This window comes from Platichthys flesus, chromosome 12 (genome assembly GCF_949316205.1).
Source record: "Platichthys flesus chromosome 12, fPlaFle2.1, whole genome shotgun sequence".
Taxonomy (NCBI): domain Eukaryota; kingdom Metazoa; phylum Chordata; class Actinopteri; order Pleuronectiformes; family Pleuronectidae; genus Platichthys; species Platichthys flesus.
The window spans coordinates 10559982-10572379 of NC_084956.1; the positions used below are offsets into that span (position 1 = coordinate 10559982).

The following is a 12398-nucleotide window of genomic DNA, read 5'->3' on the forward strand; positions in this document are numbered from 1 at the left end:
ATATATATATATATATATATATACACACACACATATATATACACTGTACAAAAAGTGCAAAAGAATAGTAGCAAAGAAATTATAAATATTAGTAGATAGTGGGCAATATATGCAAAGGCATAATAGAGTGTTATTTATAACGTACCAAGTATCCTAAATCTTTCAAGAAAGATGCTTTATATAAAACTTTTCACCTGGGTAGAAAAAATGTCCTCTACCTTCAGGCTAAGACACAACCTGGAGATCGAGTAGATTTTATCACTTTGCACAAGCCGTACAGGATGAAGCTTTGCTGAGATATTTTGAGAAGCTGTATTGTCTACTTAAGATTGACTGCAAGATTTTAAAAACCCTTTCAGACTGTTGATATTTACAAGCAGCAAACATCTGGTATTTCCCTGTGCCTATAGAAGCTGTTTGTATATCCTGCACTTCTTTTAAAACATTAACAAGCGCAGATTCTTCCCCAAGCAGTAAAGCATAATGAGGCTAAAGCAGCAGATTTGCCCCCACCCCAAGACTCCAACCTCTGATTTGGAAACATGGCTGTTTTGAATCCAGCGTTTGATTCAAAACAGCATTTGTGACCTAATTTGGCTCCGGTGCAGCTCCTCTATGACGATAAGTGATCTCACAAGGTTTTAACATTTTGTTACTCGTTGACACAGAATCACTGCAGCACCAGTTGGGCAGCAAACATCTGAGAAGAGACTTTTCATCATTGATTTGAATAGAATCAGAAATACTGTATTGATCCAGTGGGGGGGAAATTGGGTTTTGTTGCAGTCGCTCCAGCCAAGAATTGAAATATATGCAGACCAATAACAATAAATAGAAATACAAACATAATTAAGCGTATAAAAGAATCAGTAATACAAGATTTTGTTTGCTTCTACAGTACATGCAGGCAGTTAGCGTGAGAAATTACATCAATTCTGATCCAGATCGTTTCATTCTGCAACCACTTCCAATACCATGTTTTCATTTGATTTCCATTCCCCACATCGCACAGATTCAATATGCAGAAATTCAGTTTATTGAAGATGTGCTTCAATGAGTTTTGTAGTTTTTGCACCTACGATGTTTTTATTTTTTCTGGAACAGCATAAACCATCAAAATGTCACTGATTTCAAAACGCTGACTTAGTGTAAAACAAAAACAGGTACAAATTGTTAATCTTTAAATTTCCTTTCTTCCATGTGTGCAACAACAGATTTCTTTCCCCAGTGACAGATGAAAACTTGTAAGTAGCTTCATCACCACCTCTCTAAAAACTGGGTGTTCAAATATAACAAATGGGTTTTTAATTTTAAAATATCTCCATACGGCAGATTGTAACTGTACTTTAACTTTTGAAAACATTCATGCTGCTGACACATGTTGTGGGTAATGTGACACAGACCGACTGTGCCGTGGCAATTTAATCTGACGAACAGGATTTAAATAGGGCTAAATCTAATCACTACTTTTCAAATTTAAATATATCTAACTCCAGTGTCTCAGACTGACTCTGGACACGTCAATTACAGCCTCCAATCTTTGACTCCTCTGTCTACACTATGAAAAGCTGAAATACACTGGGTCACAGGCTCCATCCCGAGAAAAAGTTCTCCAAGCCCAAATTAAGGTAATGACTGTTTACGTCACGCTGCCATTTAAGGCCCTAAGTACAGTCATGGAAGATGAAAGTCAACTTACTTTCATCTTCCATAAAGACAGAAACAGTTTTGTCAATGTACCACATTAGTTGAACTTGAGTTTTAATTAATTGTATTGCTCATCATTCCTTTCTGTAATCACATTGCACTCACCCCAATGGAGTTAAGGGTATATGGGGACGTCACCAGAAATGAGTCAGAGGAAACAAAAGTCAAGGGTAAAAGGATTGTAAACACCTTTATTAATCCATGAACCAACCCTGAGCTGAAATACATGCTATATTTGTGAATTCTAACCATAGTGTTAATAAAGATGGATGACAAGTCCCCATTTGCTCCAGCTATTCAAAAATGTTGATAAAATATCAGTGAAGCCATCTTGTTCTTATGATCTTGAATCTGCACAGTCGTGATCGTGGTGTGCAGCCGCAGTATCGAGGTCTTGTTGTTAGATGAGTCAGTCTCAGCTGTCAATCACATTTTACCCCATTTTTATAGCATCAAAAAACAAAAATTTAAACTCACCAGAAAAATGTGCACTCGGACAAACATTAGTGTTTTAAAAGCTAAAATAACAAACAAATCTTTGAGAAAAAATACGAAATGTGTATTTTGACTTTCTTCATTGTGTAATTTTGGCTATGTCCCATTTACTAACATTGAGGAGGAGGGGTTTATGACCTCACTCCCCATCTGAGGTGCTGATTTACAGTATGAGCAGTCCTAGCGTTTGTCTTTTACAAAAGATATGTCCTCAGTTGTGTGCCTCCCCAGACAGCCAGACACCAACAAAGAGGAGTTCACTGTGTGGTCACAAGTATGAGTCCATAGGCCCAGAGCTTAACTACACTAATCTGCCACTGGATAACACCATGAGAGGATGATGGAGGAGTATGAAAATAAAAGGAGGGGTGGAGAAAGCTGGATCAAGAGGATGAGAGAATCGGGAAGACGCAGCCTCGCAGCATGGGAGACAATGAAATAAACGATCCCTCCAAATGACCTACAACTTTCTCATTATTATCTCCTCTGTTACAGACAAGCATCTGACTGCTCACCGTCATATACTTGGTGCACAGGAGACTAATTATGGGGCTGTGCAAGCGACATACTGGTGACCACGACAGAGTATGACCGAGCTGTGAGGGCTAACACACTTTCATTATACACCTGGGGACGTGTGGCTCCATATGAAGACTCTGCATCAGGCAGCGTCAGCCTCCACAGAACCAGAGCACGGGTTGCAGGAGAGACGGAAACAACTGCAGCATCTCCTCAGGAAGATAAATCTGGGCTCTGTGTGAGAGCATCCACCATCGATCTGGCCGGAAGTGGCTGATTACTCAGGGCGGTGTCAGTCACAGGAGTCAACTCAAAGGTGTCACAGGCAATTAAACAGCATGCTCGGATACACCCGACAAAACAGAAGAGCGGCGCAAAGCTCTGGATGGAGAACAGAGCGGAGACTGGAGCCACAGAGTCAACCAGCTTTAAACATGTCATGTGGTGATTTCACGTCTCCCTCAAGCGAATCATCTCATCTCTGTTTGTCTGCACCGACAGTTTCTGGTTATCTCCTGGCTCTTCAATTGAGTCTTTGAGCACGGTCACTTTTATAACAAGGATATAAAACATCTCAAATATCGAAACAACAAAAATTTGGGTTATCAGTTCCTTAAAATGCATTCTGGCGAAATTGGTGGTTTACAGCTGAGAGCTTTTCGAGTTCAGGTGCACTTTCTGTTCCTGTCGCGTGTGACAGGCTGAGCAAATCCCCATAGGTTAGTGGGTTAATAGCCATATCTGTCAAAGTAGTACAGGTCACAGAATATGTAAATTATATCATCTGAAAATGTTTTTTTCCACAGGAAACATCCGCATAGAGAGATAAAGATATATTTACTTTCTGAGTATAACAGTTAAGTTTTATTATGTATGCGTGTGTATACTCATTTTTAATACCCTATTTTGTTCACAGTACAAAACACCTTCTTTCACACCTGCATTGTTTGGTCCAGACCTTCAGACTTTTCAGTCTAGTTCACTACAAAGTATACCTGAGTATAAAAGGTCCCTCAGACCTCAGACCAGATCATCTGCACCGGAAAAAAGTTTTCTTATGGTTCGGACTTTCACACCAACGGCATGTAGTTGAGACAGCAGTAAACATTAGAAGAAGAAGGCTCACAGGATTGCTTGTAACCTTCGCCTCGGACGATGTAATGTTTTAACAATGAGGATGATCATTTTGCTGCTGTTAAAACCATAAGGCAAAAAAAGTATTGATCCTAATGACAGAAAACACTTATTTCTAATGGTCCTGGTTAAGAATCAGGGCAAGTTGTGAATTGTGGTTAGGTTAAGGATGGATGGAAACAGTTAAGGTTAGGAATAATGTTTTAGGTTGTCCATAATGAGTGCAAAGTGCTAACAAGGATATAGCTGTGTGTGTGTGTGGGTGGAGGGAGTGGAGGGTGATGAGCTGGGGGTTCATTAGTAAAGATGGTCTCCTCTGAACGGCTCACTGCTAATAGCTGATATCCACACAATGAGAGGATCGCGCCCCCTCACACCAGAGACAAAGCAAACTCTTTCCACTCTGCACTTGCTCGCATACAGAGCAGCTGAGGGGGGCTAATTATTTCCTCCTGCTATGGGTCAACTGTAATCGCATACGGTATTTAAAACTTTACATAGCACAGGGTGTCACAGCTATCAAAAGAAAGAAAAATAACCCATAGAGCCGTCACAGGAGCTAATGAAATGTAATCTTTAACAAAGTGAGGCAAAGTCCTTCCTCACAGCAGTCGAGGCCCTCAAAAGGCCCTGGCACCATGTCGGCTCTTCCACATTTAATTATGTTTTTCAGCACTTCGACCTCAAGTGACGCAGCACAGTGGGGTCCTCTGGGAGACGCTTGCTAACAACACCAGATTCTGGCCTGTGTGTGTGTGTGTGTGTGTGTGTGTGTGTGTGTGTGTACCTGCTAGATGAGGGCACATCCATGAGAGACTCAGGTAGTAAGAGAGAAAGAGACAGGATGCAGAAAAATAACAGCAGCAGCTTTACAGCCCGCAGTGAAGACATTGTGGGTAGTGAGTCATACATCAAAAACTAAAAAGTCCGGAGTTTAAATCATTTATCAAGCAAAAAATGACAAATGGCTTCAGACTCTCAGATATAATAAATTGCTGCTTTTTTCCGTTATCTGTCATGAATATCTTTGGGCTTTGGATTAAAACAGGGACGTGTGACTTTGAGAACTTGTGTTTTCATTATGTTTTGACATAAAATGTACTAAAATATGATTAAAAAATATATAACAGATCCCTCAGACGCTTTAAAAAGAATCAATAAAATCAACTTAAGCCCGTTTTTCCACTGGTCAACAATCCCACTAACGATAAGGATTCAGTCCCGGCTCTGTGATGGACATGTGAAACTCTGGTGAGCACAGTAATTTGGTAAAACAGCAAGGGGAGAAGCGCCTCAGCTTCTGGCTCGTTTGTGACAGGCAAACTCCTCTTCTGGTAAGGGGAAAGGTTTACTCAAAGTTTACTCGCATTTAAAATACCCCAAATCTGGCATAAAAGAGCTAATTAATACTGCCACTACACAGAGCTAACACTCAGACAGTAATTTGTATTTTCAATCTAGATGTTCACCAATTTTTGACATTTTTCTGGATTCCACCAGTGGCACATGTGAAGTAGGTCAGTTTGCCGACTCACAACATTCATACCTCTATAAAAACTGCAACCAATATGGTTTGAATCCCATTCAGCCTGTGAGTTATCTTCTCTGCCCAGCCTCTGCTGTGTGTGTCAGGCTGAACGCAGGGGCTCGAGCTTGTATGTGTGATCACATATGATGTACGTGAGCAAAAACATGTGCATTTGTGTGACCTTAATATTAACTGGAGTAGCATATGTACAGTGTCTGTGTCACAAGGAGACAATTTGTGCGTGTATGTACATCCCAGAGGGAACACATATTTGGAAAATGACAGTCTTGCACCTGTAATCCATGCAGAATAAACCAATCACATTCACTGTTTCCAACATGTTGTGACCAGATTGGGTTAAATCTTTATAGCTTTCAGTTACACAACACTCCAACACAACCCTTTTCCTGATAATTCAGGATTTCATGCCCAGTTTACCCAGCCCCGAGGCTTTCTGGGTAATAATCATGGTATTTCCATTTGCTTGCCCCTCGGCAGCACAATCTGGAGGGGAAGGATTTGGACAGTTTAGATCCACCAAATGTCTGGAAAATGTCTCCCTGCCTCAAGGCTGAGGAACCTATTTTCTAGCATTTTTTAAACACATTTGAGGAATTTAATCAAACCAACATTTTTAAGTTGAGTGCTAAACAGGACGCTACCTGTCGTTTCAGCCAAAATACTTCAAATAACAGCAAACCTGAAAGAATGCAGATTCAGTGGTGGAGAAGCACTAACAAAATAAGGTTGTGTCACTGTATTAGAACTGCTTTGTTAAATCAGTAAAGAAAGACACACAAAACAGCCCCTGTTTCGCCCCGAGGCTCGACTGGGACTTTTCACTGTGGCGGTCAGTGTTTGATCTCGGCCTCTACAAAGCCCAGAGATACTCTATCAGAGTCCAGGAGCTCAAACCGCCGAACATCAGAGTGGAGACAGGTAGTCTACTCTGTCCTCCTGTACTCCCACACACACACTTACTGAAGGACAAAGCTCCCAGGGCACTGTGCTTTCATAAAAAATACATGCAGCATCAAAAGCGTTGGATATCAAGTATCACAGTGTTCAGTGTGCACACGGTCACACATGTACACTGCTAAATATAATACTAGCGTGAGCAAGGCCCTGGTCGTTGGTGTGTGTGCCTGTGAAAAGGGAAGCTGCTGCAGCTGCGTCCGCCAAAGCTTTACTGTGAAAAGCTGGGTGTTATAACAAGCTGCTCATGTAAATAACAGCAGCAAGTGACAATGCAAATGGGGTTAAAGAAACACAAAAATCAGCAAACAAACACAGGCGGCTCATTTCAGAAACTACACAAGACTAATAAACCTCAAACAGCTAAATAAGTTAGCCCTTTTCTCTTTCGATACCTATGCCAAGGCTTATTTTATTATAAACTCATGCATAATCCATTCGCTGCACGCCTTATCAAAAAGCCCAGACTCAAGCAAACCTGACCGTATTATGTTCCACAGCTGAGAATTTGTATGGGAATTTAAATTGTCTCTCCTTTTTTTTTTTTGCAAGAAATCAAAGTCTTCCTCTCCAAAAATATTTCCTAACCCTCAATATATCCCCCAATATATGAGTCCTCAGGTGGGGGAGGGCAGCACCTGGACAAAATGCCCACAAGCACATGTCCAAAGAGGATTTCGAGGAAGACAAATGAACTTGAGTGGAGCTCGGAGGAGAGCGGCCAGCGAGGGGCCGACAACAGTTAAAGATGTGTTGCTCTCTAAAGGAGCAGCTGACTAACTCTGAATTCTAAGTAGAAGAAAAGTTTGGATTTTTTTTTTTTCTCGAGGTGCAAAAAGACCAGTGGTGTTGTCGAGAGGGCCAGATGGGCCTGTGCTTTGTGACTAAGCTTTGGGCACACACACACACACACACACACGCACGCACGCACGCAAGCACACACCTCCCGGACCCTCACTCTGATCAGCATTCACAGTAAATGCTCCTCTCCCTGTTCCTCCACTCGGTTATGTGCTGATGGTCCCACAGGGAGGATGAGACTCGCTGCTGTTATCCACTTATTCCCCAGGGGGGAAAGGAGGCTTAGCCAGCAGGAGACGGACAGAAGGACATATTAGTGTTGACCGCAGAGGTGCAGGGCGCGATCTCTGCACTCTTGGTAGCAAAGGAGACCAGATTCCCCCACGGACATGCTAAAGCTTACATTTTGTATTCCCCAGACGACAAATGTAACCTTGCTATGACTGCTCTCAGAGTTTAAACTCCGTTATCCTGTTAAGCATGCATTGTTTGAAAAGGTGCATGTATCTAGAATAAACCCACACCTTTATTTAACAGCACAACGTGAAAACAGCTTTTTCTTTCACTTCTGCAATGACCAAGGCCGGATTTTGAGCTTTACTGTGAGGCTTAAAAAAGAATCATCAGGTGTGAGCGTGTGTGTGTGTGTGTGTATGTCTTTGTGTGTGTGTGTGTGTGCGTGCAAGTAATAAAACATATACCACTGTCGATTTACAGCTTGTGTGTACTTTAACTTGTGCAACACAGAGGGTGAAACATATGGAATTTTTTCAATCTATATTCAAGAGCATGGTCCTTTAGCTTTAGAAGTTTTTATGTGATTTACCAATTAAATTTGAAAAATAAATAAAATTCTAATCAAAACACGTTTGAGGTCTTTGGCTTTGTTGGTGATTGATCCTGTGATACTGGTTTAAAAAGAATCTACCGTAAGAGATGCAGTGAGATATAAAGTGAATGTGCCCACAATGATACAGTGAAGATGTGGTCAATGTCCTATCTGGGATTCCATCAGGGTCGTTTCACAGGTAGAAAAACCTCCCTGCAGTTGTACACCTCTGCTACACAGAGCGGTTACTACAGAAACAAAAATTCTAAGAGTTCATCTTTGCATCGAGTAGTGAAAATTTTATGAGAATTCCTAACGGCAGATTTGATATCATGATCATGAGGAAAAACCTGTTTAGTGAGGCCACCCAAATCTAGCCAGTTAATCTGTGAGTAATTTCAAATTCAACTTTGGAATTTGAAAGCATTCTCAAGTGGGGTTCGCAGGATAATGCGTTCAGAAGGCAACAAATGGATTTGCAAGGTCTTCTAAATCTAATCAGTTCATCTCTGAGTCCGACTGAATGTTCTTTCCAAATCTGAAGGTATTCCCTCAAGTTGTTCTTGAATTACGGCGTTCACAATAGTGGGATAGATAGAACAAAAACCAGAAAACATAAAGAGCGAGAGCGGAAATCTGAGAGAGACTTAAACTGAAGCAACAGAATATCTGAGAGCAGATGAGAAGTGATGATTGAAAGAGTTCCGGATTTTGAGGGTAGGCTTTTCAAAATCTGAACATGAGTGAACGAGTGCAGGTTCTTGAACACAGACAAAAGAAACTCCATAGAAACACAGCATCATATGCAGCGTGAAGAAGCCTCTCAAGAACACCTGGGCTGCTGCACTTACAGGCTATTGTGATCAGACGAGGCAGAGGAGAAAGACACGCCACAGACATATTGTCTTAGCACCTCACTTGGTTTGATAGCTCAACAACAACAACAAAAGAAACAACTGCACTCTAAGAGCACTTCACTGTTGACATATTTGTTGCTGCTGCGGCACAGACAACGAGAGGAGGGAAGATAAAGCAACATGTGGAACTGAGAACAGGATTCTGCTTTATTACTAACAAATTTTATTAAAAAAATAAACTCAGACATAAGAAGAATCCTGTTTTATCACACTCTGTCATCATCTAGAGTCTTTACTCAGGCGCTTGCAGGAGAAACTCCAGAAAATATCTAGAGCCTCTGACTCATTGTCATATAAGGTCCCTATGGAGAATGTCAGGAGATTTTCCAGATTTCAGTGCACGTCTGAATGCAGCTATACAGAGACAAACCAGCCTTTATGATCACCCACATAGTTCTCACAGATAGGCCCTAGCCAAGCCGGGATTCAAACCGGAAACCTTCGTGCACCACCCTTTACAAAACACCATGAATGAATGAATGAATCACCATAAATGTGGTACCTTTGGGAATTGACCACATAACTGCACAAGCAGATGGCCCACAGGCGGGTGTAACAACAAATGGAAAAACATTACAAACTCTGAATAACCTCATTAGATGCAAAACCTCAGCTCAACCCACAGGCAGCAAAAAAAACGAATTAATTAGAGTAGAAATGCTGTAATGCAGACATTTATTGTGCTGGGTTGGGATTGACACGTCTGGCATAAAAAAAATCCTGATTCTTCCTGATGAATAACTATGGGAAACCTGCAGAATCCCTTTCTCCACCGGCCACCTCGACACACTTTCTCTCTCATTTAGAAAATAAAACCAACTGAGCTTCTTTTCTGCATCCAGAAACCTTTTCAATGCATTCAGCATGTTCATGTATTTTCTTCTAGTTGTTTTTGTTAACACAAAACAATAATGCAATTAATAAAATATCGGAACAAATATATATATATATATATTTAATGTTTTAAGGCTTCTGGCAAACATTACTTCCTGTGGGTGTGTATGATGGAAAAAAACCTAATACAGTGCTGAAATAAAATAAATAAACATCAACCCAGGGAGCAGATCAATGATAAAACACGCTGTAATAAACCAAACTGAGCTTTTGTTTTCAATCACAAAAAAGATTAAATATAATGATTTAATTTGTTTTAATGGAGAAGGTTTTATCAATAACCATGAACCTGATGTTAAACCTTATACTCTATATTCTCACTTTCTGATTCTCCACTGAAACTGTGTAAATGCACGGCCTTAAATATCATATATATGGTACATTAGTCTGAAAATCCTGTTTATGGTGCTGAGATGAGAATTCAGCCCTGCTAATGTAGGATTCAAAACTACACTTTGTAGGATAAAAACTGCCCCATAATCCTCAGCTGTGTCCTAAGCCTGAAGCAGTGTGACCTGAAATGGCCTTTTAACTCATCACATACCTGCTTGTCCTTGTCCTTCGCTTTACCGCTGCCTGACACCCGTGATGAGGTGACATCACGGGGGATGACAGAGATTTGGTGCAGTGGCATGTTCATCCCAGCAGAGCCGACCAGGGAAGCTCACACACACACGTCCTGTCCCGCTGCCAGAGCAAGGGTCATGATGGTCTGAATTGCGACACCTGGCCCACAGCGCCCTGCAGAGGACACACAGAGGACACATGGAGATTAGCTACAAGGGAATACAACATTATTAAGGAGAGCTAGAGTTTCTGCCCTCTGGTCGTATGCCTCCGACAACCAGTGCAGTTTAGGTCAACAAGTTCAACTGTGAGTCCAAGTAAAAATTTGTTCCAAATTTGAAAGGATTCTCTTGAGCCGTTCTTTAGGGAACACATTCACAACAAGGCAACAAAAGGATTAGTGAGGTAACATTGACCTTTGACCCTCAACCACCAAAATCGAATCAATTCATCTTTGAGTCCAAGTCAATTTTTGAACCCAATTTGAAGCAATTTCCTCAAGGTGTTCCTGAGATGATGCATTCATAACACAAAAAAATCTGCTTTGTCACTGTGACCTTGACCTTTGCCCTTCAAACACCCAATTCAACTTCCTAGTCTCACTGAATATTTATACCAAATTTATAGAACTTCCGTTAAGGCGTTCTTAAATTGTCAAGTTGACATATAGTTTGCCATCTTTGATTTTCAATGACATTATATTAGCAATGTGCTTTATGAACATAAGTTTGTTATTGTTATTATTATTATTATTATTATTATTATTATTATTATTATTATTATTATTATTATTATTATTATTACAAGAATGGGAAAGACAGACAGTTAACCTATGAAAGGCCTCTGGCCACAGCAAGTTATAAAAATCACTGAAACCACTGGAGCGCGGAGGCCACGATAAAAAAAAAGAAATGGAAGTGCTGAAGCATTACAGCTGCATTTTGAAGTGTGTTTACACTTGACTGACCTCTTCAGCCACTTCAAACTTTTTCAGAGCCCGGGTTGAATTGAATTCAGTTTTAATAATAAGACGTCTGCAATAAACATTTTCACAACCATAAACTGCTATAAGACTCACTATAATATTATTTTTCTTGTGGCTTGACAGCTTTGTTATTTGACTCATCATGCTGTCAAACTAAAAGAGTTATACTGAAGAAGACTTTGTGCTTAAATTATTCAAGTTGAGTCTTTAAAATGGATTTAAACAGCAGTCTCCTGACTTTGTCTTTGCGCTGACCTACACTGCGCTGACCTACACAAAAACACTGCACTCTAGGAAAAACTTTGTTCTATTCTCAAAGCACAGGTGATGCTTCTTCACTGGAGCAGGAGGTTGTCTCGGAATAGCACCAGCACACAATGCTATAAATCACTACAGATGATCCATTGTGTCTGAGATTTCACTTATTTTCTCACCCCACAAAAGACCTGGACAATGATTTCCACTTAAGACCGAGTGGTTGGGCGTGTGTTTCTCTGACAGATCAGGATGGACCGTGAAAGCAGCAGCAGCATGAAGCTGCATCCTGTGGAGTTGGTCATGGAAATTTCCCCCTGACATCACCTCTCTCTTTCAGCTACTCTCAAAAACATTTCTGGTACAACTTGTTTACTCCAGTAAGCTCTTATCTGGTCTCCCATCCCTATGACATGTAGTGAAACCACCTGCCTTATCCAAGGTCATTTCTCTCATTGTATGTCATAATAGAGACTGTTTCTTATCAACTCTGACAGTGAGCTGTGCAGAGACCTGGGTGGATCCTTTTAGCAAAAAAAACTTTGTCTTAATAAATATACAAATTCTTAGTTTGCTCTTTATTTCCAGAGTTCCTCCACAAGTTACACAAGAGGCTTTAACAAATGGGTCATTTTAACTTCGGCTAATGCAGCCATCTGCACAGCCGCCGACAGCCTTTAAGCATCAACTCCTTCTCATCCCTGGGCCGCATGTAGTTTTTCGCACCGCCTGTCGGTCTGCCAAGCAATCCTTCACGGTCCGCAGTCAGAAAATGACAGGATTAAGGAACCA

The 12398-nt window shown here is 40.9% G+C and overlaps 1 protein-coding gene across 3 annotated transcripts in view; it reads right to left on the reverse strand.

Moving 5' to 3' along the window:
• marchf8 (membrane-associated ring finger (C3HC4) 8) overlaps positions 1-12398 on the reverse strand; it is a 78148-nt gene that overhangs the window by 46330 nt on the left and 19420 nt on the right. For all 3 annotated transcript variants that reach the window (XM_062400566.1, XM_062400564.1, XM_062400565.1), the window contains exon 2: positions 10344-10540. In XM_062400566.1, the coding sequence (XP_062256550.1) occupies positions 10344-10439 (96 nt within the window). In that variant the 5' untranslated portion in view covers positions 10440-10540. The remainder of the gene's footprint in view (positions 1-10343; positions 10541-12398) is intronic.